Genomic DNA, 17,776 nt, shown 5'->3' with positions numbered 1-17,776 from the left:
GGATTTAAAACTAAATACGTTGTATTGCAAAATATAATTTAATTAGATCCAAAATCATTTTTTATATTGTCAATAAATCTTGAATCTATGCAGATTAGTTTATTTTATTATCCTTCTTTCATGCTTATTCCTTTTAATGTTGTATCCAGAGTTTATGTTTGAAGCTTTACATTGTCAAAGTCCTGATCAGTTGAAGTAAGAAAATGTCTATATTCATTTTATTTTTTCCTTTTCTGACATTGCCTTCTAGATTTTTACCAAGGGCATAGAAATGCTGCACATGCCTTTGTTCAATGTTTTGTACTTTAGGTTTTCAAGTTAAGATGCATGCTACTTTCATAATTGTATTGTACATGTGTTACATTTAAACTTTAGATTTAAACTTTTAATGTAACACATGTTCTAATGTTAACAAAGATCAGATTTCATCATTTTTGTATTTCCATTTCTAATATGTAAACTGCATTTTCAAAGTTTTCCATTGAACTTATAATTATGCTATGTTCTCTTGAATTTGTATCCTTAATGACACTCAGGAGCTTTATATTTGTAGATTTGTCCTAGATTCTCTGGAGTCGTTGTGTCATTCAGATCTGTTCTACACCAAATGCCATGCTGTCTATGGTATGTTCTATTTTATCACTATTAGTATATACTTGTATATGGGTTATTACATCTTTTTTGAAAAAACTCTACATGACAGTTGATTTCAGGGTTAGAATCTATATTTTATGCCTTGGAAAGTCTGCTAGAGAAGAAGAATTTTGAGCTCTGTAAAACTGGTTTTGATATCTTGGCAGCTCTACTGACGAGGCAAGTTTAAATTCATGTAAACTTGTAAGTTATGTTAAGGGAAATCGTATCAGTGTGCATTTCATGCTTGCTGTTCAAGTATCTATTCTGAGATAACGTTTAGCACATTTTGGTGCATCCTATATAGATATATGAGAAAACAACTAATTGCAGCTATCATTTAGCTGAGCAGATCTGTTAATTTGGAAGGCATATGGGCTTCTAACATGCTGATAGTTCTATTTTACTTCTGCTTCTAATAGAAACATCCACTTTATTTTCCTCAAGCCTTGATCCTAATGATCTTCCTGAAATTCAATCTTAAAAGATGAAAAAAAGTGCATCTTAATAGAACCCAGTCTATGGATTGCATCTTTCATTTTACTCTCAGAAGAGTAACTTGCAGTTAGTAGAATTTAGAGAGAAAATAGGATTTTGTGATCGGAACTTACTGGTAACTCAATATTTAAAAAAATACATATGTAGGGAACTGAGTACATGTATAGGAATCTAAGTATTAAGATGGTAATTATGAATGGACACAATTTACAGTACTTCCAGTATATTTATATTTTTAGACAGCCAAGCAGTGTACCTTTATTCATCAACACCCCCACCTTGACCTCTTGTTTGGAATTGATCAGTTTGGGAATTCAAGAGCAGCACCCTGAGGTCTTTGTCAGCAGTATGCAGTCCCTTTGTGCAGTCATTAAGTCAGTCCTGTTTAGCTACAATCATGCTTATGATGAATTTTTAAATTAAATATGAAAAAGAAAGTCTCGATAGTATAGGGTTGATGAATTTATATTGGTGAATATTGGCACGAGTTGGCTGTGCAAATGCATGAGCTTGGGAGTGCATTTGTACAGCCAAGAGTGACAATATTCACCAATATAAGTTCAATAACTACCTTTATTATATAGCTAAAACATTTTCCAGTAGATATATATCAATTATTTAAATAAATATAACTCAGAATTAATGAGAGTTTTTTTCAGTATTGGTATTTAAACTGTGCAATATCGATGTCGATCCTGGAAGTGTTCAATATCACATCATTCCAATGACCCTACCAAGTGTTATGATTTGCTTATTGAGATTTTTATTGAGGCTTATTGGTACCAACTTATTGATTATTTCAATTTTGTGTGAAAAGAAACACATTTTACCTAGCTGCCATCATAAATATAACCATTGAGCGGTTGACCAGACATTTTTTGTTTAACTGGGGCATTCAATATTGAATGCTCGCATTCAGAAAGTCTCAGGGAATATTCCTATATGTATTGCATACTCAGCTTTCATTAAAATGTCAAGATATTGACCGCTAAAATTCTCTAGACTTATAGAAGTTTTTATAGTAGACAATTTATTAGCTATATAATAATGATATATTACATTATGCATGATCTTATAGAAATATATTTTGAATGCAGTCTGATTTTCAAGAGAGATAACTGAGTTAAATTAAATGTCTTCCTCTATATACTCTTTATCTGCTCCTCTCCGTCTTATAAGTACATCATCCAGCCAAGATGAGGATTCCTTTTCTTTTTTGAACCAGGAAAAACCATCTTCTGTTGCCAGTCCCGTTTGAGGTCTTGAAGAGAATAATTGAATTGATGATCAACAAACTCTTAAAAGTGGACATGTCTTTGGGTTCCATTGTCTTCAGAGACAAAAATGGAGTATTGCAGAGTTCTGAGGAAAAGAAATGGAAGGATCCAATAGAAATTGTCATTCTTATTCATGGAGCATGTTTCCAGTATAGTTATTGATACTTTTGCTTCCAGTTTTGTTTGATATCAACTAAGTAATTTCTATTATTTGTATTTCTTCTGATTATCTATGCATACATGTACTCAGATTTGTTTCCTTTTTAAGCTCGCCTCAACGAAGTTGGGGGAGCTTATCTAATACCCTAGGCGTCAGCGTCCCAGGTTAAAGTTTTTGGAGCAGTTTTCTTTTCAAGAACTTCTATGCCATATATTAATCAGAGATGCATGAAGGATGCTTCTAGTCTGTTTCATTGTACCAGTCAAGGTTTCAGATGCTGCAATTTCAGCTAAAGAATGACCAGGTTAATGTTTTTGGAGCAGGTTAAAGTTTTTGGAGCAGGTCTCATTTCCAAGTAACTATAGGCCCTATATTGACCAAACTTGCATGGATGACACATCTAAGGATGCACACTACTGAACTTGCTTCAGATGCTGGATCTGACCTACATTTTCCAGATGAGTGACCATGCAGGTTAAAGTTTTTGGAGCAGATCTCATATCCAAGTAACTTTAAGTCCTATGTTGACCAAACTTGCATGGATGATACATCTAAGGATGCAAACTACTGGACTTGCTTCAGATGCTGGATCTGACCTATATTTTCCGGATGAGTGACCAGGTTAAAGTTTTTGGAGCAGATCTCATTCCAAGTAACTTTAAGTCCTATCTTGACCAAACTTGCATGGATGATACATCTAAGGATGCACACTACTGGACTTGCTTCAGATGCTGGATCTGACCTATATTTTCCGGATGAGTGACCAGGTTAAAGTTTTTGGAGCAGATCTCATTTCCAAGTAACTATAAGGCCTATCTGAACCAAACTTGCATGGATGATGCATCAAGGGACGAACACTCTCAAACTTGCTTCAGATGCTGGATTTGACTTACATTTTCTGGATGAGTGACTAGTTTAAAGTTTTTAGATAAGTCCATTCCCAAGTAACTGCAAGCCCTATCAGACCAAAATTGCATAAATGTTGCATCTAGGGATGCACACTACTAGATTATTAGTTTAGTGTAGGACTTTGCCTTACTTAAAGACAACATTCGTTGAGGTGAGCTCTGTAATATCTGATTACCTATGTTTCTGCTTTAGAGTTATTGTAGCATTGCAATTACTTCCATCTGTTTTACCCTTGAACTTAAGTATATTTTACCAGTATACTGGATAATATTTACATCATCTATAGATTGCTGGAGGAGTGCTGGGATGACCCTTTGACCTGTGCTACAAACTATGTGTCTACTGATTCCCAATCCAAGGAAACTTCTCTGCAGCAGTTTAAGAAATTTATTATCAATTCTGTCATTGACAATGTTGTACCTTTAGCAATGGTAAGGAAACTTAAAAGAGAAAGTGGTTTTTGCACTGATTTGTCAACTTTTTTCTTCAATTATGTAATGTATTGAGGGTTGCAAATTGCTCCTAACGGAATTACTGCGCATTGTTATGCCATCAATTTATCATATTTTCTTGTTTTTTATGTTTTCCTAATGTCTCTTTTACCTAACAGAAAAGTATGATCAAGGGAGGTAACCCATTACTATGTCGACAGCTCCAGAAGTTGTTGCTAGAACTGTACAGTGCTGACCATGGTCAATGTACCCAGCTCTTGATACAGATGATATCAGAAGGATTTCTGTCTACCGTCATCAACAGGAGACAAGAGTTTGTACATAAAGAATTGTTTAACATAATGCATTAATTTCTGTTATGGTGATTGAAAGGTCACTTCCAAACTATCCAAATAATTTTTTTTTCCAGGGGAAAACTTTTTTCTGAATTAATTTATGAAATGAATGACAAAAAACCCAACATAAAATAGATCTGGTGATATGTAACCAATGGTTATTGAACCTAGGGTTATATTGCTGTTAATGTTAATTCTTTCCAGATCTTCAGAGATGCTGGATTCAGAGAACAAGTTCATGTTACAACTTTGTCATGTTCTTCATGAGGAGGACACTCCAGAGTTACCTTTTCCTGATTGGGTTGACACTGGCATTTTGAATTTAAAAAGTACTCAGTTTTGAAAACTATAAACTCAGAGCTGAACTTTGGGTTTGAAATTTTTAATTAGTTTAAACTTAAACTTTTCAGATAATCTGAATGAATATCAGATAACACTGCAGCATATGAGTGATGCAACAAGAAATCTCTACCTTTTCCTCATTTACCATATGTGCAAATTAGATGATATGTAAGTATGCAGTTTTATAGCAAAGAAGAATATATAGCTAAATATTTGTGTGATATTCTAAATTTCAACCATATAAAGTAAGTTATGTACTTTCAGACCTTTAAGTGGACAAGAAATTCTAACTATTACCAATGGTTATGTAGAGAGTATTTATAGTCAGATGCAGTTATCCCCCCTGGAGAAGAAGCAGCTAGTCTTTTTGTGGGCTGTGAGTTTGACAAGTTTAAAATATATTGGGGAAAAAAATAATGAGCCCCCTTTAAATATCACTTAACCTTCATGAAATTCATTTGAATAGATAATGTTTTCCTATAAACAGTCACCTTATTATTTACAGTGTTAACTATTTCAGTTAGAACATAACCTGTAGTTTTGACATTTAGTTTTCAGTGTCCCTTCTCCAAAACAACATTGAGAAACATAATCTAGGTAATTATTTGTTCTTATACTTTTTATTTGCCAATCATATGATGAGTCCTTTTGAAGTATAGGCTTTCCTGTCCATCCTTCTGTCTGTAGTTCTGTAAGCTTTTTCATATCTTATATCTTGCACTATGTGAGGTACCATCAACCCTTGTCAGGAAGAGGATGTCTTACAAACCAACATTAGGTCACTGTGCCAGGACCTCATTTCAGAATTTTATGGCTTTAGTAGTCAAATCATGTCTGCATCATATCATGTACACTGTGAGGCTAGGACCATCAAACCTTGTCAGTTGATGCATTTTGGAAGGAAGGTGTGTCAAAACTCAGAAAGTATTCCAGTGTATAGGTACAAATGACAGGGTCACAGCTTGTGACTATGAATATATACATAAAAAGATGTATAAATAGCATTGTATAGTTCTTGTCAGGTTATCATATTCCCCATTGATGCACTATTACATTCAAACATTGTCCTTTACTTTTGCAGTTTGCTAGGGGAAGTTCATTCATTAGAAACTTAGTAGCAGAAATAATTAATATGGCCATGTAAACAACGTTACATCCAATGTACTTTTTAGCTCACCTGAGCCAAAGGCTCAAGCCTTCTTCCAAGGGGAGATAATTGCGAATTCATGAAAAATTTATGGCATCTTTCAAAAATCTTCTTCTCAAGAACCACTGTGTTAGAAAATATGAAACTTATGTGGAAGCATCCTCAGGTAGTGTAGATTCAAGTTTGATTAAATCATGACCCTCAGGGGTAGGTAGGGGCCACAGTGGGCAATCAAAGTTTTACATAGGAGTACATAGGGAACATCTTTAAAAATCTTCTACTCAAGAACAGCAAAGCCTTGATTGGTCATATTTATATGGAAGCATCCTCAGGTAGTGAAGATTTAAGTTTGTTCAAATCATGACCCCAGGGGGTAGGGTGGGGCCACAGTGGGCAATCAATGTTTTACAAAGGAATACATAGGGAGCATCTTTAAAAACCTTCTCAAGAACAGCAAAACCTTGATTGGTCATATTTACATGGAAGCATCCTGAGGTAATGTAGATTCAAGTTTGTTCAAATAATGACCCCCATGGGTAGGGTGGGGCCACAGTGGGCGATCAAAGTTTTACATAGGAAAACATAGGGAACATCTTTAAAAAACCTTCTTCTCAAGAACAACAAAGCCATGATTGGTCATATTTATATGGAAGCATCCTCAGGTAGTGTAGATTCAAGTTTGTTCAAATCATGACTCCTGGGGGTAGGGTGGGGTCACAGTGGGCGATCAAAGATTTACATAGGAGTATATAAGAAAAATTGCAAAAAATTCTCTCAAGAATAACAAAGCTATGATTGGTCATATTTATATGGAAGCATCCTCAGGTGGTGTAGATTAAAATTTGATCAAATCATGATCCCCGGGGTAGGGTGGGGCCACAATGGACAATCAAAGTTTTACATATGAATATATAGGAGAAATCTTAAAAAATCTTCTTCTCAAGAACAGCAAAGCCATGATTGGTCATATTTATATGGAAGCATCCTCAGATAGTGTACATTCAAGTTTGATCAAATCATGACCCTCAGGGGTAGGTAGGGGCCACAATGAAAGTTTAAACTTGTAGGAAAAAAGTCACAGTTAGTCAAAAAAAATATGTAAGCATCCTTAGTTAGTGTAGGTTCAATTTGTTCAAATCATACCCCCTCCCTTTTAGGGGTAGGTCAGAACCACTTATGCATTTAAGCATTGCAATACTAAACTGATTTTTGCTTTTTTCCTAGCCACAGTGCTCAGATGAGCGATGTGGCCCCTGGGCCTCTTGTTATTTTATTTAAACAGGTGTTATTTAGTAGTGCTAATCTATATTAAAGTATTTAAACAATAAAACATATTGATATAAAGCAGAATTTTTCACTATTGCCAATGGTAGGCCATATAACTAAAATCAAGGCAATTCAGGTATCCGGATGCTTCACCTATCTGGACAATTTTGACTGGGAACTTAAGTGTTTAGATAAATGAGGCTTAATTCACTGTTTAAGCTACAAGTTTGGACTTATACGTACTCAGCCATCTACACGGAAGTGGATGCATGTAGAAATTTGTCAGTTGCAAAACTGTGTCGTTGGAAACCCACGACTGATTATGCTTCGATCCTCTCTCCCTCACCATGATGGAGAGAGGAATGAAGCGTAATCAATCGTGGGTTTCCAATGATGCAAAACTGATGACGTAATGCACAGATTTCCAGGGGGAATCCCCTGCTATACATACACCTACAAGTTGGTTTGCTAAACCTCTTTAATTACAAAGCCTTGCTGTTTTGTTTTTTTTTTTGTTTTTTTTGACAACTAATGGAAATCAAAGTTTATCAGGAGAACATATAGAAAATACTTTCTGAAAATGTTTTTATGGTAGATGTTTTGTTCTTTATATGGGCATTTGCATTAAATCTTCGGGGAATCCCCTTCTACATCACAGTACATGTACACGTACACGTTGGTTTGCTAAACCTCTCTAATGATAAGGACTTCTACATTTCAAACACAAGTACACGTACAGGTTATACATTGCTAAACAAGAAAAATAATGTAAACGTATACATGTAATTCTAATAACTTGTAGTTTACAAGTACTTTGATGTACAGGTGAGTTTGCTAAATCTCTCTATTAAATGAACATGTATGCCTGCATTCCTACATATTGTAAAAATTAACAAAGGTGAGCAGTGTAGTCCATGGGGCTCTTGTTTTAAATTGAGTATGTTTTGTTCTTAAGCTGGTGACCTTGTGTTAAGAACTGTTTGTGAAGAGTCTCCCAGTTTATGGTTCACTCACCACTCTGCATTTCTGTACTGGGTTTTCCTGGACTTGGAAATCTGCAACAAAGCTGGGCCTCAAATTGTAAGCTATAGTTTTGTTTTATGTAACATGTTAATGTTAGGTTTATAGTGCTTCATTTGAAAGGTGCACTCATGTTATTACATTTGCATCCTTAAATATCTTGCATTACATGACTCTTTATTGGCTAAAAATTAAAGTTCTGATTTCCTGAGGGTTTTTTTTTTTATTAAACTTTTATTGAATTCAGATCTAGTTACTACTGTGCAAAACAAAATTAAGGATAAATTTGTTCAGTTTATAATGCATTTTTTCCACAAATTAAGAGTTGGATGATTGGAACTAAGGTGTCATTTTGAAGGACTGTGTGTTAAAAAATGAAAAAACCAAAAGCAAGAGATTTTTGAAGATAATAATATTCTTCAGTAGAAGAAACAATTATTTTGCAAATAAAACTAAATGAAAGGCAAATTTTGTCAAAACTTAATTTAGCAAAAAATAGCACTGTGTAGAGAAGGTAGACAAAATATTTACTCAAATATGTACTATCAGTAAGTAAAATCTAAAATAAATTGAAACATCTCAAAGCGATCGGCAATTCCATCTGTTTTGTCCATTTAAAAAAAATCATCGTATATTACTACAGAGTTTATTAATGCTATCACAAACACTGTTTTTCAAAGAAATGCTAATCATCCAAAGATGTACATGTGTTTACACAACAAAGAAAAACACAATTATGTGAACACTTTGACAATTGAATACTTTTGTACTCTAAACCTAGTTAAATTTTTTTTTTGTTTGAAGTCATCTGAAACTAATAGTGTTCATAAATATTCAACACTGGGTAATATGACACACTGTCTAATCTTACATTGATTTTATTTCCCTCAGCATGTTGAATAAGACAGATTTCACTGTATCTCCATTTTTCATATTCACTTTTTCAAGCAGAGAGATAAGATTTCATACACTACTGGTAACTTAAAGATGCAGATTAAAATTGGTTTTCTTTGAATTTCACCTTCCTTGTAAGAGTACATGTATTAATCTTTGTCACTGAAAATTGATTTAAAGAAACAAAAATCTTCTATTTTTAGCTCACCTGAGCTGAAAGCTCAAGTGAGCTTTTCTGATCACCCGTTGTCCGTCGTCCGTCCGTCTGTCCGTCTGTCCGTCCGTCCGTCCGTCCGTCTGTCCGTCTGTCCGTCCGTCTGTAAACTTTTCACATTTTCAACTTCTTCTCAAGAACCACTGGGCCAATTTTAACCAAACTTGGTACAAAGTATTCTTGGGTGAAGGGGAGTGTAAATTGTTAAAATAAAGGGCCAAGTCCCCTTCAAAGGGGAGATAATCAAGAAAAGACAAAAATAGGGTGGGGTCATTAAAAAATCTTCTTCTCAAGAACCACTGGGCCAGAAAAGCTGAAACTTATGTGGAAGCATCCTGGGATAGTGTAGATTCTAAATTGTAAAAATCATGACCCCCGGGGGTAGGGCGGGGCCACAATAGGGAATCCAAGTTTTACATTGAAATATATAAGAAAAATCTTTAAAAATCTTCTTCTCAAGACCCACTGGGCCAGAAAAGCTGAAACTTTTATGGAAGCATCCTGGGGTAGTGTAGATTCTAAATTGTAAAAATCATGACCCCCGGGGGTAGGGCGGGGCCACAATAGGGAATCCAAGTTTTACATTGAAATACATAAGAAAAATCTTTAAAAATCTTCTTCTCAAGAACCACTGGGCCAGAAAAGCTGAAACTTTTATGGAAGCATCCTGGGGTAGTGTAGATTCTATATTGTTCAAATCATAACCCCCGGGGGCAGGGCGAGGCCACAATAGGGAATCCAAGTTTTACATTGAAATACATAAGAAAAATCTTTAAAAATCTTCTCAAGAACCACTGGGCCAGAAAAGCTGAAACTTTTATGAAGGCATCCTGGGGTAGTGTAGATTCTAAATTGTAAAAATCATGACCCCCGGGGGTAGGGCGGGGCCACAATAGGGAATTGGAGTTTTACATTGAAATATATAGGAAAATTTTTTAAAAATCTTCTTCTCAAGAACCACTGGGCCAGAAAAGCTGAAACTTATATGGAAGCATCCTGGGGTAGTGTAGATTCTATATTGTTCAAATCATGACCCCCGGGGGCAGGGTGGGGCCACAATAGGGAATCCAAGTTTTACATTGAAATACATAAGAAAAATCTTTAAAAATCTTCTTCTCAAGAACCACTGGGCCAGAAAAGCTGAAACTTTTATGAAAGCATCCTGGGGTAGTGTAGATTCTAAATTTTTCAAATCATGACCCCTGGGGGTAGGGCGGGGCCACAATAGGGAATCCAAGTTTTACATTGAAATACATAAGAAAAATCTTTAAAAATCTTCTTCTCAAGAACCATTGGGCCAGAAAAGCTGAAACTTTTATGAAAGCATCTTGGGGTAGTGTAGATTCTAAATTGTAAAAATCATGACCCCCGGGGGTAGGGCGGGGCCACAATAGGGAATCCAAGTTTTACATTGAAATATATAAGAAAAATCTTTAAAAATCTTCTTGACAAGAACCACTGGACCAATAAAGCTGAAACTTATTTGGAAGCATCCTGGGGTAGTGCAGATTCTAAATTGTTCAGATCATGACCTTCGGGGGTAGGGCGGAGCCACAATAGGTATATTAAAAGGAGGAGAATCTGGTAAAGAACAGCATGGCCAAAGTTACTCAGGTGAGCGATGTGGCCCATGGGCCTCTTGTTTAATGCCCTGCCATGACCTGAGGGCTATATATAGTATTTGTCCTGTCCATCCTTAACTTCTGTCCTTCCATCACGCTTTGTTTGGCTTGGTTTCAAAGAAAGTATTCGAGATATTTTTGTCAAACTTCTTATGCTGATACATATTGACAAGAGCAATTCAGCTTCATCAATATTTTTTGACCTTGACCTTTCCTATAACCATGACCTTTTCAAAAATTTGTGCTATGCTCAGTTTCAAAGAAACTATTCAAATTATTTTCATCAAACTTCATACCCTAATACAAATTTTCATGTTACATTACTAATGAACCTTGGATGGGGCAATCATATCCTATGGACATATTTGTAGTTTTTTTTTTAAGCAAGACATGTATTGCTTTGCAATTCTGTCAGAAGGCTTGTAAATTTAGAATACTTGAATCAGGATACATGTACATATATGCATATACTACTAAATACAATATATTTAAGTATTCAGCAAAAAAAAGAAAACAGTGCACAATTCATAAACAGTTAAAAATCAAACTGTTTAAATGCCTATTTTCAGTGTGATATTGTATAATGTTCTAGGTCTCTAAATTGTTTCAGATTGATTGCTGGCTGAATGGCATTGTTAATGCCCAAGAAGATGATTCTGATGATTTTATAGAAAACTTGGAAGACGTCCACCACTTGTATGAAATGTTTGCTAATGCAGAGTTTACTGAGGCATTTATGGTGCGTAATGTACATATCCAAAAAAAAAGAAAACTGTACAATGTACAGTTGCACAAAACAGTTTATAATAGTGTATTGGCAGAAGTATATGTAACAGGGAAATAGAAAATTTTTACTTAATTTGTAGAAAAAAAAAGTTGTAACATTTTTATAGAGATTTTAAACTTTGTATTTCAGATGACATTGGTTTCTTTCTCAAGGGAAACTGCATCCTTGTCTTGTTCAATATTGAAGAATTTTCTCGCAAAGGTAGCTCAGTGCTTTCTAAAAATATATCCAAGATGAATAATTGTATTGTCATATATTGTATTTATTTTTTTTCCATGCAGATTTTGGAGACAGACATGTCAGAAAACTTCATATTGTGTGTAAGAGGCAAAGGTAGACAACTCCTGCAGGAGGTGTTTCTCAGAGAGGACAAAAGTCTGAAGGGTACATCAGAGTAACATAATAAGGACATTCAGCATATGACCAGAATAAAGGGGAAAATATGAATACTTTAATGATATAAATGTTGTACCTTGATGTTTTTTGTTTTAGATGACCACTTGAAGAACATTTTGTCTATTCTGATGATAACTTTCAATACTTTTCCTGTAACTATTGATGGTCAGGATCTGAAGCTTTTATATCATGGTAATTAATAATGAAGTATTTACCAGAGTCACTCAGTTGACCTATTGCTACATGTATCAGTTTTTGTCTGTCATCATGTGTTGGTCGTAAACTTTTGAACATTTTCAGCTTCTTGTCTTGAGCCACTGAACCAGTTTCAATCAATTTTGGCATATAGCATCAATAAGTAAAGGAATACAAAAATTTTGATTTTCATGGTCCCTGTCCCCTGGAGCCTAAGGGGTAAAACCATCAAAGTTAGTACTATCTTTAAAAATCTTTTTTCTTAACTCTTCGACATCGAGCAGTCAGACTTTTGGAATGATTGTAATTAAAATTGAATCCTCTACCAAAATTTGAAATTCATTGCCCTAGGGTCAGGAGTTCTGGAGTTAGGGCAGGGCTATAATGAACATACCTCGAAAATGCATAAATTCTTTAAGAACCTCCCTCTCTCTCTCCCTGTGTATTTAGCATGAGCAAGGGTGCATCTTTCAAAATTATGAAATTTATAGTCCCAGGGTCAGGAGATTTGGTGTTAGGATGAGGCTATATTGAATATAATTATAGTGAAAATACATTAATTCTTTGAAAATCTTTCTTTGTCCCTGGGTATTTAGCAAACAAACTAAGTGAAATAGTTATGATGAGCAAAGGTGCCTCTTTTAGAATTGTGAATTGCCCCTAGGTTGGGGGCTTGGGTGTTAGGGCAGGGCTCTATTGATTATATAGTGAAAGTGCATTAATTCTTTGAAATTTTCTCTGCTCCTGGGTATTTAGCAGATAAACTAAGTGCATAGTTAGTAAGTACTTTCATAGTTTTTAATGGGCAGGTAGACTTGTAAATAATGGATAAATAAAAATGAGACAAAAATACCTTATTTTTGTACAATAAATGTTCTTCAAAGACCAAGAGAGGATAATGTTAGAGGGAATGAAATGTGTTTACTAATATGCTCAAGCACTATTATTTTGATAGTGACAAATGGGGTAAGTACAGGCAAGTAAATAGATCTACATTAAGATTTGTTACTGAGTACTAGACTCAATAATCATCCTACTTCTCTTGCTTTTGGGCAACATAGCTTCATCTATCTGTTTGTTTTATTTTATACTTCTATGGATCCTTTACAGTGTTGTATTAAACTCAGTTGACTGTTAAAACCCTTGCACCTCTTGTTTTGTATTTAGCTCAGTTTTAAAGTAACTATTCAAGATACTTTTATCAAAATTCATACAGTGATAGATATTGATGAGGGCTATTTAATTTCAGCATAATTTTCTGACCTTGGCCTTCCCTGTGAACTCCAGGTTTCTAATCACAATTTTGTGTTTAGTTCAGTTTTAAAGTAACCATTCTAGATATTTTTATTAAAACTCATACACTGAAACATTTTTGTTTGAGCTATCCAACTGTTCATAATTTTTTGACTTAAACCTTCACTTTGACCTTTACCTCACTAATACTTACTTTGCTTTTAGCACAGTTTAAAGGGAACTGGTCATATATTCATCAAATTTCATACACTGATACATATTAGTGAGGATTATTCAACTGTATCATATTTTTTTGACCTTGCCCTAACCTATGACCTTGAACCCACTTTTTGTCATTTTGCATTTATCATAGTTAAAAAGAAACAGTTCAAGATATTTTTTATCAAGCTTCATACAAAGAGAGTAATTCAACTGTGTCAGTGTCAAAAATTTTTGACTTTGACCTTACTATGATCTTGACCAGACTTCTTCATTTTGCATTTATTGTAGTTTCAAAGAAACTGTTCAAGATATTCCATCAAACTTTTTACAAAGATACAAATTGCTTGAGCATGTCAAAAAAATGTCTTTGACCTTCCATATGACCTTGATCTCACTATTTATTGATTTGCAATCAGCACAATTGAGAAGAAACTGTTTCTATTATTTTCATCAAACTTCATACATTAATACAAATTGACGAGAGCTCTTCAACTACAATTGTAATTTCATTTGACTTTCACTTTTGGGGATTTTTTAATCAAACCTCACATTCTAAGATACTTATTTGGTGAATGCAATTCAACTGTCATTATTTCTTACCTTGACCTTTCCTAATGATTTTGACCTCATGTTTCCTTCATTTTGCAGTTACCTAAGTTTAATAAAAGTGTTTAAGATATTTTTCATCAAACTTTCAACTTGTAAATTGATACAAATTGGTGAGAGCATTTAAAGTGTGTCAAAAATTCTTTGACCTTGACCTTCCCTATTTCACATTTTTTCCTTATTTTGCTCTTACATCATTTATATTTAAGTCTATTAAGGATTACTTAAGAAAACTCCATACAATGGCATGTCTTTGTTAGAACATTTTTATCATACATACTTGAGAAATATTTAAATTTGCAAAATATGATATAATGAACTTGAAACAATTAGACTTTATTTAGCTGTTATATAAATTAGGCGGGATGAATCAATCTCAGACCATAGAAGGAAGGTACATTTCTTTTTATGCCCCTGTAATCGAAGATTCCTGTGTATATAGTTTTTGCACTGGCCGTCTGTCTGTCTGCACAAACTTTAACCTTGCCCATAACTTTTGATTGGTTGGAGCTATGGCTTTCATATTTCACATGTGTAATTCTTGTGACAAGACCTTTCTCTTGGTACCAACATGTTTGACCTCTTGATCTTGCAGTTTGACCCACTTTTGACAAATTTTACCAAACTTTAACCTTGGCAATAACTTTTGAAGAGTTCATACTTCACATGTGTATTCCTAGTGATAAAGACCTTTACTTTGGTACAAATATTTCTGACATTCTCACCTTGACCTTGGACTTTGACCTACTTTAAAAAACTTTAACCTTGGCCATAACTTTTGAACAGGCTTTCAAATTTCACGGGTATAAAACTTTAACCTTGGCCATAACTTTTGAACAGGCTTTCAAATTTCACGGGTATAATACTTGTGACAAGACCTTTCTTTGGGAACCAACATTTTTGATCTCTTGACCTTGGAGTTTCACTTGCAATTAAGAAACCTTTAACTTTTGGCATGAGCTGCCATATGGGGGCATCAGTGTTTCACAAACACATCTTGTTACTGTTGCAATACAAATGAACCTTGGGTGGAGCATTCATTTCCTATGGACATATTTCTAGGAGTTTTTTAAATTAAATTTTCATAGTTCTCTTCTTTATGTTTAAAAATAAGAGATGTTGTTATTGCAGTGTCTAAATGGCTGTGTGAGTCTTCAGAAGAGAAGTGTTCAGAGTTGACAGAGATGATTTTGAGACTAGTTATCCAGTACATTGAGGCATCAGATTCCCTTCATAGTAGTGGTAAAAGCAGTTCATTAATTTGATAATTTAGCTTGGCTTAAAGGTAAAATATAAAAATGGAAATATTTGCTATCTTTTGTGGCTGATTGGCATAATTACAATCTAACTATCTTCTTTAGTCTTGCCCATGATAATGCAAAATATAATGCTGTTAAAGACATTGGAGGGATTGATAGTATCAGAGAATGAAAGTTTGTCTGGGTTGACTCACTGTATCCTCTCCTACATTATGGAATTTTCTGCTCAAAATTTACAGGTATATATGTTTGATCGAATTATAAAATGATTTTTAAAAATGTTTGATTTTGATATCATTATTTTTTTTTTCATTTTCTTTATCACTTATATAAACATACATGTCATGCACTTTAAACTTTTTTCTTTGAAGACATCATCACAATCAGTTGTGAAGATAAAAGTTCCACTGTATCCCCTGGAAAAAAGGCTGAAGACCAGCTCTACCACCATGCAACAGTGCTTCCTCCAGTTTCTGGCCACTTCTTTCCAGCATAAGTTTATTAATAACATCATCGAATTTTCAAATGAAGGAAGATACCCCCCAGATTGCAGGTGTCCTCTGATATCATCTGATATCACATGTCTATTTTGTTACCTTCAGCAGTTTATGGTACAGGTACATCACATATATGTATTGCAGTATTGCCATTTATCACATTTATTCATATGAATCAGATTATTCATTATATGTATAATTTTTAAAGGAATGTTTGAAGACTAGACAGATTGCCCTTCACTGTCTACAGGCATTAGTGACTTATCTTTCCAGTGTTGATCTTCTGTTGTGTAAGTACAGACCATATTAGGTAATAGGTCACCATATTGGTATTCTAATTACCAGGTTTTGATGAAAACTTCAAAGCATTATTGCATACAATTTAACCTTTTCATTAAGTTGTATTTCACTTGTCAAGATGAGGAACTGCTCACTCATCCATGGAACACTGCCATGTTGGAGGTCATGGTCCAGATGACAGATGATGACACAGTAGCAATAGCGACAACCTTTGACATGTTACATTTTGTGAGTCGAAAAGAGAAAGAACAATTTTTTTTTAACATGTAAATGTTTTGCATTTAGCAAATACTTTGATTTTTTTTTATACTGTTTTATAGTGAACCACATCTTTGCAAGAGAATATGTTGTTTTCAGTAAGTAAAAATATATTATGATTGCAGATTTTGTGTGAAAAACTTGGAAACAGGATAGTGATGGAATCATTTGAGGTGATAGAGATTGTTGCTCAGTTCCTGAGAGAGCAGAAAGCAAATTCACTTGTAGAACCTCTGAAGAATCAATGTTTAGATCTCATTGAAAAGGTATACATGTAAAGGCTGTAAAATGTTTACTTCAGGTCAACAAAGTTATGAACTGCAAGTCATGCCTACTGCAAGAATAATCACTGCATGTTTTATTATTAGCTCACCTGAACTGAAGCTCAAGTTAGCTTTTCTGATCAAAATTTGCCCATTGTCTGTCATCGTAAACTTTTCACATTTTCATCTACTTTTCCAGAACAAACGGGCCAATTTCAACCAAATTTGCCACAAAGCATCCTTGGGTGAAGGGAATTTAAAATTGTTCAAGTGAAGGACCATGCTCTCTTTCAAGTGGAGATAATTAAGAATTGGTGAAAATTCAATGGCTTTTAAAAATCTTCTCAAGAACCTCTGAGCCAGAGAAGTTAAAATTTATGTGAAAGCTTCATTACATAGTGTAGATTCAAGTTTTTTTTTCAAATCATGACCCTTGAGGGTAGGGTGGGACCACAATAGGCAATCAGTTTTACATAGAAATACATAAAAATCTTCTCAAGAACCTCTGGACCAGTAAAAGTTGAAACGTGGAAGCTTCATTACAAGTTTTTTAAATCATGACCCTGGGGATAGGGTGGGGCCAAAATAGTCGATCAAATTTTAAGTTAGTTCAAATTATGACCCCCGGGGAATAAGGTAGGGCCACAATAGAGATAAAAGTTTTACATAGGAATATATAGTAAAAAATCTGATGTAGAACAGCAACTTGAGCAAGGCAATAGTGACTCAGATGAGCATTGTAGCCCATGGGCCTCACATAATTTTAATTGCATACATATTTTCTGTGTGTGGCACTCTTTAAAATAATAAATGGGATGGGTAGAAAACAGTCACACAAGAGCATGCTGTGTAGTTGTATTAAAAATCCTTGACCTTTCACCAAAAGACTTCATAATCTTTCGAACATTTTTTTTTCTGTGTGGAAAATGTATTTGTAGATTGTAGTATACTTGAGTTTTTGTGGGTTTTTTGAAAAAAAAAAGTGGGAAAA

At 34.4% G+C, this 17,776-nt stretch overlaps 1 protein-coding gene across 1 annotated transcript in view; it reads left to right on the top strand.

Annotated features, from left to right (window-relative positions):
- The window catches only part of LOC133205358 (meiosis inhibitor protein 1-like), a 31,226-nt gene that overhangs the window by 12,519 nt on the left and 931 nt on the right, over positions 1 to 17,776 (top strand). Inside the window, exons 7-28 of the mRNA XM_061341160.1 lie at positions 150 to 195; positions 554 to 624; positions 714 to 817; positions 1,375 to 1,505; positions 2,357 to 2,557; positions 3,764 to 3,908; positions 4,088 to 4,242; positions 4,469 to 4,593; positions 4,675 to 4,774; positions 4,871 to 4,982; positions 5,158 to 5,203; positions 7,975 to 8,099; positions 11,380 to 11,508; positions 11,686 to 11,757; positions 11,838 to 11,940; positions 12,049 to 12,144; positions 15,340 to 15,450; positions 15,570 to 15,706; positions 15,839 to 16,084; positions 16,173 to 16,254; positions 16,383 to 16,492; positions 16,648 to 16,788. Of these exons, the coding sequence (XP_061197144.1) occupies positions 150 to 195; positions 554 to 624; positions 714 to 817; positions 1,375 to 1,505; positions 2,357 to 2,557; positions 3,764 to 3,908; positions 4,088 to 4,242; positions 4,469 to 4,593; positions 4,675 to 4,774; positions 4,871 to 4,982; positions 5,158 to 5,203; positions 7,975 to 8,099; positions 11,380 to 11,508; positions 11,686 to 11,757; positions 11,838 to 11,940; positions 12,049 to 12,144; positions 15,340 to 15,450; positions 15,570 to 15,706; positions 15,839 to 16,084; positions 16,173 to 16,254; positions 16,383 to 16,492; positions 16,648 to 16,788 (2,588 nt within the window). The remainder of the gene's footprint in view (positions 1 to 149; positions 196 to 553; positions 625 to 713; positions 818 to 1,374; positions 1,506 to 2,356; positions 2,558 to 3,763; positions 3,909 to 4,087; positions 4,243 to 4,468; positions 4,594 to 4,674; positions 4,775 to 4,870; positions 4,983 to 5,157; positions 5,204 to 7,974; positions 8,100 to 11,379; positions 11,509 to 11,685; positions 11,758 to 11,837; positions 11,941 to 12,048; positions 12,145 to 15,339; positions 15,451 to 15,569; positions 15,707 to 15,838; positions 16,085 to 16,172; positions 16,255 to 16,382; positions 16,493 to 16,647; positions 16,789 to 17,776) is intronic.

Source organism: Saccostrea echinata, unplaced genomic scaffold (genome assembly GCF_033153115.1).
Source record: "Saccostrea echinata isolate AGI-Se365-2 ecotype Australia unplaced genomic scaffold, CSIRO_AGI_Sech_v1 ptg000002l, whole genome shotgun sequence".
NCBI lineage: Eukaryota > Metazoa > Mollusca > Bivalvia > Ostreida > Ostreidae > Saccostrea > Saccostrea echinata.
This window is presented reverse-complemented; position numbering and strand designations above follow the sequence as displayed.